General features: G+C 50.9%; 6 protein-coding genes and 1 non-coding gene across 7 annotated transcripts; 5 read left to right on the top strand and 2 right to left on the bottom strand.

Annotated features, from left to right (window-relative positions):
• Window positions 1–29: 29 nt before the first annotated feature.
• Window positions 30–3,972, top strand: PRP22 (DEAH-box ATP-dependent RNA helicase prp22). The gene is made up of 4 exons (XM_062914814.1): window positions 30–1,995; window positions 2,048–2,308; window positions 2,361–2,946; window positions 3,001–3,972. Exons 1-4 carry the CDS (start codon window positions 185–187, stop codon window positions 3,850–3,852), a joined length of 3,510 nt encoding a protein of 1,169 aa, XP_062763578.1. The 5' UTR covers window positions 30–184; the 3' UTR covers window positions 3,853–3,972.
• Window positions 3,973–4,402: 430 nt separating this feature from the next.
• On the top strand, window positions 4,403–5,542 carry QC763_0100340 (uncharacterized protein; the record flags this gene model as incomplete). The annotated part of the gene is made up of 2 exons (XM_062906395.1): window positions 4,403–4,550; window positions 4,638–5,542. 2 exons carry the CDS (start codon window positions 4,403–4,405, stop codon window positions 5,540–5,542), a joined length of 1,053 nt encoding a protein of 350 aa, XP_062763579.1.
• Window positions 5,543–6,429: 887 nt separating this feature from the next.
• QC763_0100350 (uncharacterized protein) lies at window positions 6,430–10,250 on the top strand (the record flags this gene model as incomplete). Its single annotated transcript, XM_062906396.1, has 5 exons — window positions 6,430–7,241; window positions 7,298–8,299; window positions 8,363–9,581; window positions 9,650–9,985; window positions 10,089–10,250. 5 exons carry the CDS (start codon window positions 6,430–6,432, stop codon window positions 10,248–10,250), a joined length of 3,531 nt encoding a protein of 1,176 aa, XP_062763580.1.
• A 273-nt stretch (window positions 10,251–10,523) lies between these two features.
• On the top strand, window positions 10,524–10,608 carry QC763_0100360. Its single transcript has one exon. It is a non-coding gene; the product is annotated as a tRNA-Gly (tRNA).
• A 318-nt stretch (window positions 10,609–10,926) lies between these two features.
• QC763_609940 (uncharacterized protein) lies at window positions 10,927–12,313 on the bottom strand. Its single transcript, XM_062914815.1, has 2 exons — window positions 11,740–12,313; window positions 10,927–11,687 (listed from the first exon to the last, which is right to left on the bottom strand). The coding sequence occupies exons 1-2, from the start codon at window positions 11,743–11,745 to the stop codon at window positions 11,277–11,279; spliced, it is 417 nt and encodes a 138-aa protein (XP_062763581.1). The 5' UTR covers window positions 11,746–12,313; the 3' UTR covers window positions 10,927–11,276.
• Window positions 12,314–12,915: 602 nt separating this feature from the next.
• Window positions 12,916–13,740, top strand: QC763_609950 (uncharacterized protein; the record flags this gene model as incomplete). The annotated part of the gene is made up of 1 exon (XM_062914816.1): window positions 12,916–13,740. The coding sequence occupies one exon, from the start codon at window positions 12,916–12,918 to the stop codon at window positions 13,738–13,740; it is 825 nt and encodes a 274-aa protein (XP_062763582.1).
• A 50-nt stretch (window positions 13,741–13,790) lies between these two features.
• QC763_0100390 (uncharacterized protein) lies at window positions 13,791–15,032 on the bottom strand (the record flags this gene model as incomplete). Its single annotated transcript, XM_062906397.1, has 4 exons — window positions 14,918–15,032; window positions 14,431–14,859; window positions 13,846–14,375; window positions 13,791–13,793 (listed from the first exon to the last, which is right to left on the bottom strand). The coding sequence occupies exons 1-4, from the start codon at window positions 14,994–14,996 to the stop codon at window positions 13,791–13,793; spliced, it is 1,041 nt and encodes a 346-aa protein (XP_062763583.1). The 5' UTR covers window positions 14,997–15,032.
• Window positions 15,033–15,161: the final 129 nt, after the last annotated feature.

Here is a 15,161-nt window from a genome sequence, read left to right on the forward strand (position 1 = left end):
CCTGGGGAAGAAGGTTTTGGAGGGTTAGGGTTGCTGCAAAAGGCGGTCGGGAAATTGATGGCAGAATCTCCAGCGCGAGCGACGCGACCTTGATTTGGAACATGCGATAGGTGGTGCTCAAACTTCCAACAGCTCTTGGTGATCCATCACCTTGGCTTCAGACTATCCAACCCATACCAACAAAATGGACGACTTGGAGTCCCTCGAGCTGCTTTCGCTCGTTTCCAAGATCACGTCGGAATTGCAAAACCATCTAGGCGTTAGCGAAAAAACACTGGCCGAGTTCCTCATCGCCCAGCGCCTCGAATGCGATTCTCTCGATGGCTTCAAGGCCAAGCTGGCCTCGGTCGGTGCCAGCGATTTCCCGCCGAGTTTGGTCGATAGCATAGACAGGCTAGTCAGGACTATGCATCCAAAGTTCAAAGGACAACAGAACCGAACCAACGACGACAGCAGCCAGCGCCATGATCGATCCGCTGAAGAGACTACCAAGGTCTTCAAAGGGCTTGCGATTCCCGACAAGGAGGTAGAAGTGGAAGCTATCGATGACACATTCGCCATTCTCGAGAGCCTTGCGCCAAAACCATCGAATGGCAATAAAGAAAGACCGCCGAGGAAACGAAGCAGAACACCAGATGACCGCCGCGAGGACTCGAGACGAAAACGCAAGGACAGGTACAGGTCACGATCCAGATCCCGATCGAGGTCTCCACAACGAGGACGTCAGAGAAATGACCGCTACCGAGACGACGACGATTCGTATCGACGGCCACCTCCCCGCGATCTCGACGATACTCCACAGCTCAACAAGGTGTACGACGGTCATGTCACAGGTGTAAAGGACTTTGGCGCTTTTGTCAACATTCATGGTGTGAAGGGGAAGGTTGACGGCTTGGTGCACATCTCGGCGTTTGGTCAGCGAGTCAACCACCCAGAAGATGTCGTGACGCGAGGGCAAAATGTCAAGGTCAAAGTTGTCAAGATTGAGGGCAACAGGGTAGGCTTGTCAATGAAGGATATCGACCAGGAGACAGGCGTGGATATGGCACCCCAAATAAGGATGGGATCAGGTGCCAATATGATGGCTCTGGGTGGTGGACCAACAGGAGGAAACGACCCGACAGGTTCGTTCATGGCGACTGCTATTGCCCGGCAGCAGAAGAAGAGAATGACCTCGCCTGAAAGATGGGAGATTCGACAAATGATTGCTGCTGGAATCGCAAAGGCCTCAGACTACCCAGATTTGGAGGAAGAGTACAAGTCAACCCTTGACGGTACAGGGCAGATGGAGTTGGAAGAGGACGTCGACATCGAGATACGTGACGAAGAACCCCCATTTCTGGCCGGACAGACCAAACAGTCTCTCGAGCTATCACCCATCCGCGTTGTCAAGGCCCCAGATGGCTCCATGAATCGTGCCGCTATGGCCGGCACCAACCTTGCCAAGGAAAGAAAGGAGATGAAGCAGCAGGAAGCCGAAGAACAGCAGCAAAAGACAAAGGTCGATTTGTCCCAATGGCAGGATCCAATGGCTAATCCCGAGAACCGACAATTTGCTAGCGACTTGCGACGGCGTGCCCAGGCAACCCAAGTAGAGTCTGATTCTGTACCCGAATGGAAGAGGGCCGTGGTGCCCAAGGATCAGCCCACGGGCAAAAGGTCCGACATGACCATCAAGGAGCAGCGAGAGTCTTTGCCTGTCTTCGCTTTCAGGGAACAACTGATCAACGCTGTCAGAGAGAACCAAGTTCTGATTGTCGTTGGTGAGACTGGCTCCGGAAAAACCACTCAGCTTACCCAATACCTGGCCGAGGCCGGCTTTACCAGCAATGGCATTATTGGCTGCACGCAGCCTCGTCGTGTAGCTGCCGTTTCGGTTGCCAAGCGTGTCTCTGAGGAGGTTGGCTGTCGACTGGGTGAGGAGGTCGGGTACACAATCAGATTCGAGGATGTAACCAGCCCGGCGACAAAGATCAAGTACATGACGGACGGCATGTAAGTTGATGCCCATTTGTTTAGCACCCCAATAGCTGCTGACATGCTCTAGGTTGGAACGTGAGATTTTGATCGACCCTGAACTGCGGAGATACTCAGTCATCATGTTGGACGAAGCACACGAGCGTACTATTGCCACAGACGTTCTGTTTGCTTTGTTGAAGAAGACCATGAAGAGCCGGAAGGACCTCAAGGTCATCGTCACCAGTGCTACGTTGGATGCCGATAAATTCAGCGAATACTTCAATGCCTGTCCCATCTTTACCATTCCAGGACGAACCTTCCCTGTCGAGATTCTCTACTCTCGTGAACCGTAAGTCAGGATCTCCCACGTGCAATGTAAGTTGGGTGCTAACGATCTTTAGGGAATCTGATTATCTCGATGCTGCGCTGACGACCGTCATGCAAATCCACTTGAGCGAACCCATGGGTGATATTCTTCTTTTCTTGACAGGTCAAGAAGAGATCGACACGTCCTGTGAGATTTTGTTTGAACGCATGAAAGCACTAGGACCGTCAGTGCCGGAACTCATCATTCTCCCTGTTTACTCTGCCCTTCCCAGCGAAATGCAGAGCAGGATTTTCGACCCTGCACCGCCTGGCAGCCGAAAGGTCGTCATTGCTACCAATATTGCCGAAACGTCGATTACGATTGATCATATTTACTATGTCATCGATCCTGGTTTCGTCAAACAAAACGCCTATGATCCCAAACTCGGCATGGACTCGCTCATTGTCACCCCTATCTCCCAAGCGCAGGCAAATCAGCGAGCAGGTCGCGCCGGCCGCACAGGACCCGGCAAGTGCTTCCGGCTGTACACCGAAGCAGCCTACCAGTCCGAGATGCTTCCGACGACTATTCCCGAAATCCAAAGACAAAACTTGTCCAACACTATCCTCATGCTCAAGGCCATGGGAATCAACGACCTTATCCGGTTTGACTTTATGGATGTATGTTGTTGCAACCCCACAGCTTGACTTATTGGGTTACTAACCGTGCTTTAGCCTCCACCCGTCAACACTATGCTTACAGCCTTGGAGGAGCTTTATGCCCTAGGAGCACTGGACGACGAAGGTCTGCTGACTCGCCTCGGGCGAAAAATGGCCGACTTCCCCATGGAGCCTTCTCTTTCCAAGGTCTTGATCTCCTCAGTCGATAAGGGTTGTTCGGATGAAGTTGTGAGCATTGTTGCCATGCTCAACCTCACCACCATCTTTTACCGGCCAAAAGACAAGCAAAACCAAGCGGACCAGAAGAAGGCCAAGTTCCACGACCCACACGGCGACCATCTGACACTGTTGAACGTGTACAACTCGTGGAAGAATCACGGCTTCTCTCCAACCTGGTGTCACGAGAACTTCATTCAGGCCCGTTCGATGCGCCGTGCCAAGGATGTGCGGGATCAGATCGTCAAGATCATGAATCGTCATCGTCACCCCATCGTCAGCTGTGGACGCGAGACAGACAGGGTCCGCCAAGCTCTCTGCAGCGGTTTCTTCCGCAACACAGCCCGCAAGGACCCTCAGGAGGGATACAAGACATTGACAGAAGGCACACCCGTGTACCTGCACCCGAGCTCGGCGCTGTTCGGGAAGCAGGCGGAATGGGTGATTTACCACACGTTAGTGCTCACCACCAGGGAGTACATGCACTTCACCACGGCGATTGAGCCCAAGTGGCTTATTGACGCGGCGCCTACCTTCTTCAAGTTGGCACCAACAGACAAGCTGTCGAAGAGGAAGGCGGCAGAAAGGATACAGCCGCTCCATAACCGGTATGGCGGGGAGGATGATTGGCGTCTCAGCACTCAGAAGAGAGGAGGCAGGGGTGGTGGTGGTGGTGGAACATGGGGTTAGATGGCGTTGGTTGTTATTTGCATCATCAGTCTGGAGTTGGACAAGACAGCATATGCATTCTATTCGAGCGTTTGACTAGTTGGTAACCAAAAGATACCCGTTAAAATTCTTCATTTTAAGGGGGTTCCAACAACCGCCATGTAAAAAGTATTGCTTCGGGAGCACGCCTGCAACATATATGGCCGCCTTGCTGGAGGCCAAGCGCGTCCTTTCCCAGGCGCCAAACGACAATCACGGCAGCTTCAAAGTGTGCATGTAGTGTGATATAGTGCGTGGGATGCACTAAACGAGACCAGATCACCAATCCTTGCGGGGTTGCCATTCCTACCTTGATGATTCTTTCCCTGAGCCACCGAGGCCAAATACCAGTCAGTCCTCTCGTATATCTCACGACTTACCCCACTTTCCTCAACACAGCAACTCACCCATCAACCGCACACCATCAATAGATTTGCACTGGATGCAAATTACCTTAGTCATCATTCAAGTCAATAAATTTTATCTTGTCATCCATTTCTATTCCCTCGTTTGGATAATGTAACGATTCAGCATGACCCTCACCCAGCAGCAAGCTATCCATTTGGTTCAGAGCGTTGCCGACGACCATGGCCATCTCGATGAGAAAACACTCGCTACAATGAACGCGGGCACCCGCTTGAAGGTTGAGAGAGCTTTGCTGGCAAAAGACCAACTTATTGGTCAGAGTGTTATTACGCAAGTATCTTCCCATGGCACATTACTGGAAGGCGGGGGCTAACCTTATCAACGTTACAGCCTGGCCAGAGAACTGTACTCCAAGGATGTTCGTTTCATCTTTGAACTGCTTCAGAACGCTGACGACAATCACTTCAACCATGCGAAATCCAGCGGGCAAGAACCGTATGTCGCTTTCCTTATTTATCACGATAGAATCGTCATCGACTGTAACGAAGATGGCTTCACCGAAGAAAACCTACGGGCCATCTGTAGTGTCGGTAAGAGCTCGAAGCATGGCGCTCAAGGATACATTGGTGAGAAGGGAATCGGATTCAAGTCCGTCTTCAAGGTTGCTTGGAAAGTTCATGTTCAGTCGGGACCCTTTTCCTTTTGTTTTATCCACAGACCAGGTGACTCCGGTATGGGCATGATTTCACCGGAGTGGCATCAATCCGAGGACTCGACGAGGCCTCCTACCGGCATCACCAGAATGACCTTCACCCTGCACAACAACCTTGATCAGAAGCTACAGGCAGCCCAACGTCAAAGCATCGTGAACGAGTTCAAAGACCTCCAGCCAGCCATGCTGCTGTTCCTAAAGAAGTTGAGACGCATAGAAGTACATCTCTTCGATGTCGAGGGAACCAAGGAGAGTCATTCTGCAATGTCTCTGTCTGCGCCAGTCGATATATCGAATCGAGCCGTCCTCACAACCACAAAGACAACTCACAATTCTGAGCCCAAGACGTTCAGTCATCACTACCATGTCACAAAGCTATGGGCAACGGGCCTTGCCAGGAACGAGAACCGCAAATATTCACCAGCAGAGGAGTCCTCGAAAGCTTACTCTCGGACAAAAGTCGTCCTTGCGTTCCCTTTGACTGACCAGTCCGTACCCATCATCGAGCCTCAGGATATTTTTGCTTTTCTACCGATCCGCAAGATTGGGTTCAATGTCAGTCCCCCACAGCTGAGCAGGCTCCCAAGTCGATAAGATCTGACCCCGATTTCCACCTACAGTTTCTGATCCATACTGATTTTGTCACAATGGCAAATCGGGAAGACATTGTCACGAGCTCACAACGTAACAAAGGTTTACGTCAGTATCTAGCTCAGGCCTTCGTTACCGCAGCCGAGCAGATGTGCAAGCATCCTCAGCTTCAGTTCCAGTGGATGCGATACCTACCTCGTCTATCGGGTAACCATTGGGATTCATTTTGGTCTGAATTCTCTCGAATATTGCAGGGAGAGATCACGAAGGTGGATGTGATCATACCTTTTGCGTCGATGACCCCTCGGCCCCTGACTGCTCTTAAACAGTGGCCCTCTAAGATATCGTGGTTGGACCACCTTGATCGCCCCGTCTTCGAGGACTTGCCTAAAGAGAAGGCGGCATACGTTTCACTTGAGTATCAGGATTCTGACCTGTCTATTCTCAGGGACTACCGGATGAAATATCTGTCTTGGGTCGACCTCATTTCAAGAGTCGAGGCTGACCTTAGGAGTCGCTCTTCAAGGATGAAGAGCCCTCAGACGGACGCTAAGTAGCATTCGCTGGCTGCCAAACTTCTGAAAAGGGGGCTGAGAGATCTCAAGTACAAGGAGGAAATCAAGGCTCTGGATCTTCTGCCACTCTCTGATGGAAGTTGGACAAGCGTTACCAAAAGAGGAAGTGTTTACTTCCCCACGACAACAGAGGGTTTCTCAATACCGGCGGAGCTGGGTCTCAAGTTCATCAAAGCCGATGCCGCAGTTCAACCTGAAAGGAATGCACTGTTTAAGGCTCTTGGTGTTATCTCTGCGTCATCCGACCTCATTCGATCTTTGGTCATTGGGTTCCAAGCTAAGCACAGGTCCTCCTCTCTTGAGACCTCTGTGGACATGCTCCGGTTTCTATATTTGAAACACCCTCCGGATGCATCTTTGGGCGTTTATGATGTGATCTGGGTGATATCTTCCAGTTACTTGATTCTTAAGCCGACGGAAAACGACGTTTACTTCGAAGACGAGTCAGATCCCTACGGCCCTGCAGCCCTTGGGCTCGAGGTCAACTTTCTTCACCCACATTACCTACAAGAATTCCCGCAAACACCCGAAGACGCCACTCGCGCTGGTGAAGATGCGGCCAAAGGCTGGAGGAATTGGTTGGAACAACACATTGGTATTCGAACACGGCTGAGATTAGCAACAAAAGACGTCCCAACTGGGAAACCAGCCTTGTCAGAGGAGATTTTACATGTTGCAGAGCACCAACCAACTAAATTCATCGGGTTACTTCACTATCTTTGGGAATACGATGGGGAAAGTCTAGCATCCAACGAAAACCTTTGTCGGCACCTGGGTAGCTTGGAGGTTCTCTGTGAAAGGAGTAGTCGAGAGTCTCTCAAAAACACTATTTTGCCCACCCCAAAGTTGAGGGAATTGTCTCAGCGATATTTGGAGCCATCCCATGGCTCCAGATTCTTGCAACTCGAGATTAGCCTGCCCAACACGATAGGCAGCTGGAGCTTCTTGGCCAAATTCAATATCATTATGGATGATGATCTGCTTTTCTACTTGATCATACTGATGAGTATAGCGTCGAAAGCAGCATCTCTATTGATGAAGCCTACTCGGATCCTGCGGCTATATTCGGCGATTCAAGCCAAGTGTCTGGCCAGCAATGATATTTCCAAGGCGCTTGAAGATGTGAGGTAAGATTATCATCGTTGACCAGCCCGCAACAACGAACCTGCTGACAAGCCTTTAGGCGCGTTTTCGCAGATTCTCCTCTCATGTATATTCCTTCTACTCCCGGAGAATTTGGCACCTCTCCGCAATGGGTGGTAGCGACGCGGAGCTGTCTGCTTGATGCGCCAGCCGACATGAGGCATAGGCTACCACTTGACGCATTGTATAGCCAGGCCTTTTCGGATGATGCCAGCAAGTCTTTGTCCACAGTTTTGACTTTTTTTCGCGAAACTGTCAAAGTTCCATCCTGCGATCATATGGCTTTTGTCCTTGAGTTGCAACACTTGAAGGTTAACAACTGTATGGATATGCCACTCATTCGAAGCCACTACAAGAGGCTCCGAAAGTGTATTTCATCGAAAGAAGACGATATAGAGGAGGTCAGGAAGTGGGTTGCGGACAAAGCGCTGGTATTCTACCAGCCATGCAATGACGGCGAGCCCACGTGGTACAGCCCAGCTGACTGTGTCTGGTCGACCGAGGCGGGACTCCGCGGTAAGGCCAATCTGCGTGAGCAGTACCCTGACTTGAAAGAGTTCTTCGTGGACCTGCTTGGGGTTGACTTGCTCAAAATCAACATGATATACGAGTTGCTCCTGCGACTAGACACCAACAGTCGCGTCGATTATCAAGAAGCAAAGACGCAACTCCTTGCCTTCAGCAGCCTTCTCCCGATGGCACCAGAAGAATTGTTGGAGACCATGAAGCCGAAGAAGCTTGTGAGGCAAAACTGCTTGCCAGTTACTTGTCCGGATGTAGGAGAGAAGCTTGTCGGCGCCGCCACCGAGTTCATGATTATTGACCGCCAGGGGCCGATGGCAGAATTCCGGCACCAGGTGAGGGTGCTGGACTTTGGCATGGAGGAGGTGCATGAACTGCAGGCTTTTATCGAGTGGGCTGATCTTACGGGGCGGTACCTTTCGAAGATGGTACGAGAGGTGCCTTGTCTTGGGGCTGGGCCAAAGGTTCCCATCGGCAACCCTTTGTTCGATATCAGAAAGAAGGCACATGAGATTTTGAGGTGAGATTTAGCTTCTATATCAACCTTTGACCGAACATTCAGCATACTGACTCCATGTTGTAGGGTGGCCAAGTTCTTTCGCAGTCCACGGTATCAAGAGGGCAATGGGTGTAAGCTCTATGCGCAGCTGCGTGGGGCGCAGACCTGGGAGACAGACGACATTTCCGCACAGCTTGTCCTGGAAATGGACGGGGAAAGCTATGTTGTGCCGCTGGAAAAGAGCGATATGTACATCGCCGAAGAAGGCGAGGAAGGGGAGACCTCTCCACCATCCTGCTTGACGATCTATATCCCGCATGACGAGATTGATCAGGATGTGTGCATCCAGCACAAATTGCCTTACATGTTGATGGAGTGGATTATGACGGATCCCGGGACGGGAAAGACGAAGCCGGTGGATGGGAGAGCGGTCAGGGTGGTTACGGCAGTTTTGAATGCCAAGTTTGCGTCGTTGCCGCGAATTCTGGAGCGTGAAGGAGTTCATGATGTTGATGTTCCTGCTTTAGTAGAAGACCTTGATGAAGACGAGGATGAGAGTGTCCCAGAGGCTGAGGAGAATGCTGGTGTCCTCGAAGACGATGTTCAGGAAAGCCTTGGAGATGATGAGAAAGGCGATGTATACGAGGGAGATGACGTCTTTGATGGAGTCGAGGGGCTGTCTAATATTGGTCCGGAAGAGGCTGCCCACGTGTTTGAGGGAGACGACGTCTTTGATGATGTCGAATACTCTGATCATGACGAGATTGCTCAGGACGATTCTGCTGCACACGAAAACGGATTTGCCGATGAGGACGAGTGCGCTGATGCGGATCAGATCTTGGATGAAGTTGAGCGTGAACTTGATGGTTTGAGCATTGAACCACGCAACCCCCCCAGATCGGTCGCGGTATTGTCATCCTCACCATCAACACCTGCGGGTCGTGGCATAATCTACACGCCACTTGGAACGGAACCCGAAACACCTCTCAGAGTCCCTGCCAACCCCGGAAATGCGCGCTGGTCTCCGAGCGGGAATTTTGCGACTCCTCAGACAGGATACTTTCACCCATCCCCAAACTGGAGGTCAGGACCCCGGGAACTAAACTCTACTCCAAGCTCAAGCAAGCAGCAGTATCGGGAACTCTTGAGCCACATGGTATCAGCTGGCCAGCAGTTGCGATTCCCAGACTTCGGCAACCTCGACATATCACCTTTGAGAGGCCAACTCCCCCCCACCAAAGATACTGCAAACCCTCTCTGGATGTTCTCGACTTGGCAACAGGGTGCCGCCGGTGAGCTCTTTGTAAGTTGACTAGCTGATATCCAACTATATATCGAACTGCGCTGACATTTACTCTCTTATGCGGCTAGATTCTTGAACTTCTCAAGACACTGGAGCCCAAACTGCCAGGTCTCTGCGCAGAGGTCAACTGGACGAGCAAGCTCCGAGGCCATGTCACTGTCCATCCAACCTATGCCAACCTAGTCGCTTGGTCAGGGTTTAATGAGACATCCGACCTTGAATATTTCGATTACACTGGCGCTTTCACGACTCTCCTGACCGAAAAGGGGTACCTTCCTCGATCGTCCAACACCAGCGAGCAAGCCGGGAACCCGATGCAGCCGAAGAAGTACTACATTGAAGTGAAGTGCACATCTCAGGGCTGTGACGAGCCATTTTACATGAGCTCTGACCAGTATAACAAGGTACGTTTCTTTTTCCTCGGTGTCAACATTATCATTCGGAGGTTCGTGAGAGACAAAGATGTCACACAAACAACTGACATTTTGTTTCCGAAATTAGATGCAGGCAATCTGCGACCAGAAAGGCGCTATGTACATTATCTTTCGAGTGTTCAACCTCTACACTGACAGGATTGATGTCAGGCTGTTTGTGAATCCTTCTGCGCTTGAGAGGCAGGGGTTGTTGAGGTTCTCGCCGGAGAGGTATAGTGTTAGGGTGACGCCATAGGATAGGCGGCGACTTTCTCGAGCTGTCTCACAAGGAAACACTTGTCGGATCAGCAAGCGGAATTCGGTTGCCGTCCAACCTTCTGGCGATCTTTATTGCCAATTTACAGGAGCCTTCAGTGCTGCAGAGTGGTTTGAACTGGAGATAGTATATATAATACACCGGCATGATGAAGCACAAACAAACACACCAAAAAGGAGCAAACAATCTGTAAAGAGAGTAGGTAATATACCTACTCTAGAAGGTAGGTTGAAAAAAAACCAACGGCGCAATTGCGCGATCCGGGATTCGAACCCGGGTCCCTCGCTTGTCCACATAAGATGGGAAGCGAGGATTCTAACCACTAAACTAACCGCGCCGTATTTGGTGATTTGAGATGTATATTGGAAGCAAATCTCCACCACATATCCGGCAGCACTTGATGGTCTGGTGGAGTGGCGACATTTAGGGGTTTAGGGGGTCGCTTTGCAATATAATACAACCACTCATTAGCTGATTGGAAGATTTCTGAGTAAGGTGGCTGGTTACACCTTTATGGTCTGGATAGTATTATCTCACAACACCGCATTACCATGCCGAGTCTCTGTTGTTGGGTCTATCGACGATAATCTTCGTCGATGATCACTCACCTTTCATCAGCCACATACCCCACTCGAGCTTGTAAACAGAAGTACCTGGGGTGCACTAAGTCTTGGGACATGTTTACAAAGGGATGAGCTCAAGATGGTTGAGATATCTGCTTCGATATGTTCCAACAAAAGAAAAGAGACGTCAAAGTCCGATGTCAAGGGAAAGATAAATAAATACAAGTACAACTCTGAGTCTTATCCTTCATTTTCCTCCCTAACCCTGTAATTAAGTCCATCCAAGACCCAACGACCACCGTTTTGAATTATCACCTTCACTCAACCAACCTCCACTGCCCGATCTTCGCATACCAGTGACGGGATATTAGACGCACCATCTCTGTGAAGTCCTCCTATACCCAACCGCGTAAAAACCTCGTTGGGGATCGCAGTGCCAAGCTCAAGCCTCTGCCAAGGTCAATGAAGCGATACAGGCGCCGCGCAGGATTGTGTCCTTGATGGCATTACACTCAAGCTGGCGTCGGACCGGGGCTGACCTTCTAGCCTTTTTGCCGAACAAAAGACACAAAAAGTCGGTTAATTCACAGTCGTCGTCCTGCTCCTGGCGCTTGATGCTGACACCCCCCACGGATGTGGTCACGACGGAGGAGTTGGGATCGATGTTGAGATCCTCGCACTCCCCACTGGACACACAGCCCACGGGGTCAATGAGGCACAGAGCAATGCATGGATCGACGACCTGGGTGGTCACCTGGCGTTCGGATTTCAAATGGCTGGGTGTTGCCGCTCTGGGGGAGGCAGGAGCAGCAATGGCTGTGCCAACGAGGGCGATGGTGGATGCAAAAGCGAACTGATAATGGTTAGGTAGCTGGTTCCTTGAGAGTGGTTGAAGGGGGTATTACCTTCATGTTGACGGTTTTCGTGTCAGTGTCTTTGGGTGTAACAGGTGGTTTTGATGTGCTACGTGCCAAAGGGAGATGTTGCTGGAGATGAACTCAAACGATGGGGAGAAAACTGGTGAGTGGTGTGTCTGGTTGGGCTGCTGCGAGGAGGGGAGAACAAGCTGCTTTTATCCCTCATCTTTGAGAATCAAGCCAGCAAGGTAGGTAGACACAGTGTTGCCGTAAGATCTTCAGTCTTCCAGCGTCGTGACCACGGACTACGGACTACGGTGATTGCCAGGGTCAGTCCGGAGTAACTTTCTTTTGCAGAACTACAAGTTTGTGCTGTGATGTCTCAGTCAGCTGAAGATGATCATCACAATCACAACCCGAACACTGGAGCTTGTTTCTACTTCGCCGAGAGGGTCTGACCGCGGACCCATCTGACGCGACGGAAATTGCAAGAGCTGAGAAGTTTTCGCGTCAGTTTCGGGATGAACTTATACTCTGTTCTGACGCTTCGATCAACCATCACACAGCGTTCGCCATGATCGACAGGAAAAATGAAGGTGTGTTCCTGTGCTCCCCCGGCTACCCATGTCTGCAACAAGAAAGTGCTGACCAAAACTTTTAGCCTGGCATCCTTACCACCGCTTCTCTATCGACGACGGGCCTGGACATCAGCGGCGCCATCATCGCCTCCGACACTCACTACCGCGACGGGAGGTAGTCTTGTCCAACCTCACTCGAATCAGAGAGACGTGTTTCACTTTCGGCGTCCACGAACAATATTGGTGGTATCTTTGGCAGGTTGGATATTAGTTTGCGGCGAAGAAAATGGAGGGAAATGGGAATCGCGTTCAGGAAGGTTAAGGGGATAGAGATGACACTGGCGGGGGGACATCGTCTGAACGACAAGCGTGTATCTACGTCTCTGCTTAAATGATAATTGGACAGGGAAAACTCTCGATTGGTACAGGAATGCATCATGCACCAAGCACAGTGTTTGAATGAGGTCTTGCGAATAGCTTCGCCGCTCACCAAAGAGGGGCTTGCCATTTCCGACCAATCGTGTGTGTGCATTTGGCGCGTAGGCAAGCATAAGAGGCAACCAACCATTCCTAGTCACACATAAAGAGACAACATTTGAGCTCTCTCTTCTTCTCTTCATACAGAAATCGTTCTCCAAACAAGACAATGCCCTCATCAAGCCTCGCAATCAACTTTCCCCCGCTCCAAACCCACACTTACCAACACCCACACACCCACACCCTGATCTTCCTCCACGGGCGCGGTGACAAAGTCCCTTCCTTTCTCACCGCCCTCTCGGCATGGGAGTCCTCCACCGCCCTGACGCTCCGAACTGCCTTCCCCACCTTCCGCCTGGTCTTCCCTCAAGCACCCCTCCGCCCCGTCGCAGCAGCCGCCGCAAAGGGCGAAAGACTTGAATGGAACCAGTGGTTTGACGTCTGGAACACCAACGACTTTTCCGACAATGAAGAGCTCCAAGCTGAGGGGCTGAGAGAATCGGTCAGTGGCATCAGGGCAATGATCAACGAAGAAGCCGAGATGCTTGGAGGTCGATACGACAGGATTTTGGTAGCGGGGATCAGTATGGGGGGTGCGACGTTGATTCACACATTGTTCAACCTCGAGAAGCCGATCGGTGCCTTCTTGGGATTTTGCTGCCGATGCCCATTTTCTGGGTCGAAGAAGACGCTGGAGCAGATGAGAGCTGTGCTGGGACTGCCTGGGACGCCACAGGGGAATGAAGTGCTGAGGAAGACGCCGATTTTGTTGGAGCATTGTATCGACGATCCGCTTGTTAGGATTGAGAGTGGGAGGAACTTGAGGGAGGTGCTGCTGAATTTTGGGGCAGAGAGATTGGAGTGGAAGGAGTATGGGACTGGAGGACACTGGTTCAAGGCGCCGGATGGGATGGATGATGTTATTTCGTTTGTGCAAAACGTCTTGGAGGTGGTAGACAGCGGAAGCGGCAAAGATGTTGATATGGACATTTAGTAGATTAGAAAACTTGAGTTAGATTGGATACCTAGGTAAATACGAAAAATTCACTGCTTTCTCTTTAACCCATCATCTGTCTGACCCAATACTTCCACGACTCACCGGTGAAGAACTCGTGCCCGCAACTTCACTCGACTCGAGAATAGGAGAATCAGCTGTGGTCTCACTGCCCACCATCTCACTCCCTGAAAGAGTGGGCGAATCAGCCACCGTTTTGCCCTCTTCTGAGGATCCCTCATCAAACCCATCGCCATCTTTTACATCCATAATCTCCTGTGCAAATGCCCCCACTGGCAATTCATGCGGCCCCAAATCTTTCACACCTCTCCAGTCTTCCATCTCTTGCCGTGGCAACGTCGATATCCGGGCACTCATCTCTCCCTTCTCCCAAGTCGAAGTCTTGGATAGCGTGTCTCCCTCTTTGAAGACGGATAGGGTTGCCTTCTTTTGCTTCCGCCGCTTGCGCAAGTGAAAATAGAGATATATAAGCCCTGCCACCAGAAGAATGGCCGAGAAAATTGGGATGACGATGATGGTAACTGTTGTTGTTAGAGAGAGAGAGGGTGGACCAGGTAGTGGAGTTGGTGTGGGGGGTGTGGTCGGTCCAGCTGAGGCGGGCGAGGAGACTGGGCCTGGTGAAGGCATTAGTATCTTTTTGGCCCGTGTGAAGTGGGATTGTGATCCTACTTCTCACCACGGAGCTGACTCGTATAACAAGTGTGCTTGTTTCTACTGCAAGCTTGGAGGTCACGGCGATCTCCGTAGTTGATGTCGAAGTGAATGAACTCGTCGCTACAGGTGGTTCTGTTACCAAGACTGTGGTGGTGATCTGGGTAGTCGCCGAGCTTTTAATGCTTGTGGTGGTTGTTATGACGGATCTTGTCGAGGTTGAGGACGTCCTTGGCGCACTCTGAATGGGAATACTGTCGCAGTACTCAACGTATTCCCTAAATGCTGGCTGCAGATAAAACTTGTTGGCATTAGTCCAGTCATCACCTTCCTTGCCCTGGTGCAAAATGCATGTCCTGCAAGCAGCAAAGTCTTTGGTGAATACAGAGTCCGTTCTGCATAGTTCAGGCGTCTTTCGATACTTCTGAGTCTCTTCGTATGCTCTGTCTGTGCACTTGTCAGCGTCACTCACCAAGACTATATTTCAAGCATATGGGCAACAAACAACACCCTGATCGACAAAGCTCAGGGACAAAACTGGTATCGATGTGCTCGGAACTTTGATCCGGGTTCTGGGGAGCCATAGTGAACGTCTAGGACCAAGGTTGGGTGTTTGAATCCAACAGAGAAGAAAACTAAAACATTCCACTGATTCACCTACATCGCGGGGGTCATTTGCATTTTGTGTTCTTGACGCAACCCTTACTGTGCCGTACTGAGTTCTTGTATTTTACCCTTCACTACGATTT

The sequence above is a fragment of the Podospora pseudopauciseta genome, chromosome 6 (assembly GCF_035222475.1).
Source record: "Podospora pseudopauciseta strain CBS 411.78 chromosome 6, whole genome shotgun sequence".
NCBI lineage: Eukaryota > Fungi > Ascomycota > Sordariomycetes > Sordariales > Podosporaceae > Podospora > Podospora pseudopauciseta.

Bases quoted from the DNA above. Each gene is read 5' to 3' on its own strand.
- PRP22 (XM_062914814.1), top strand. From the start codon at position 185: ATGGACGACTTGGAGTCCCTCGAGCTGCTTTCGCTCGTTTCCAAGATC. The intron at 1,996-2,047 runs GTAAGTTGATGC...GACATGCTCTAG, and splicing joins AAGTACATGACGGACGGCAT to GTTGGAACGTGAGATTTTGA. The intron at 2,947-3,000 runs GTATGTTGTTGC...ACCGTGCTTTAG, and splicing joins TCCGGTTTGACTTTATGGAT to CCTCCACCCGTCAACACTAT.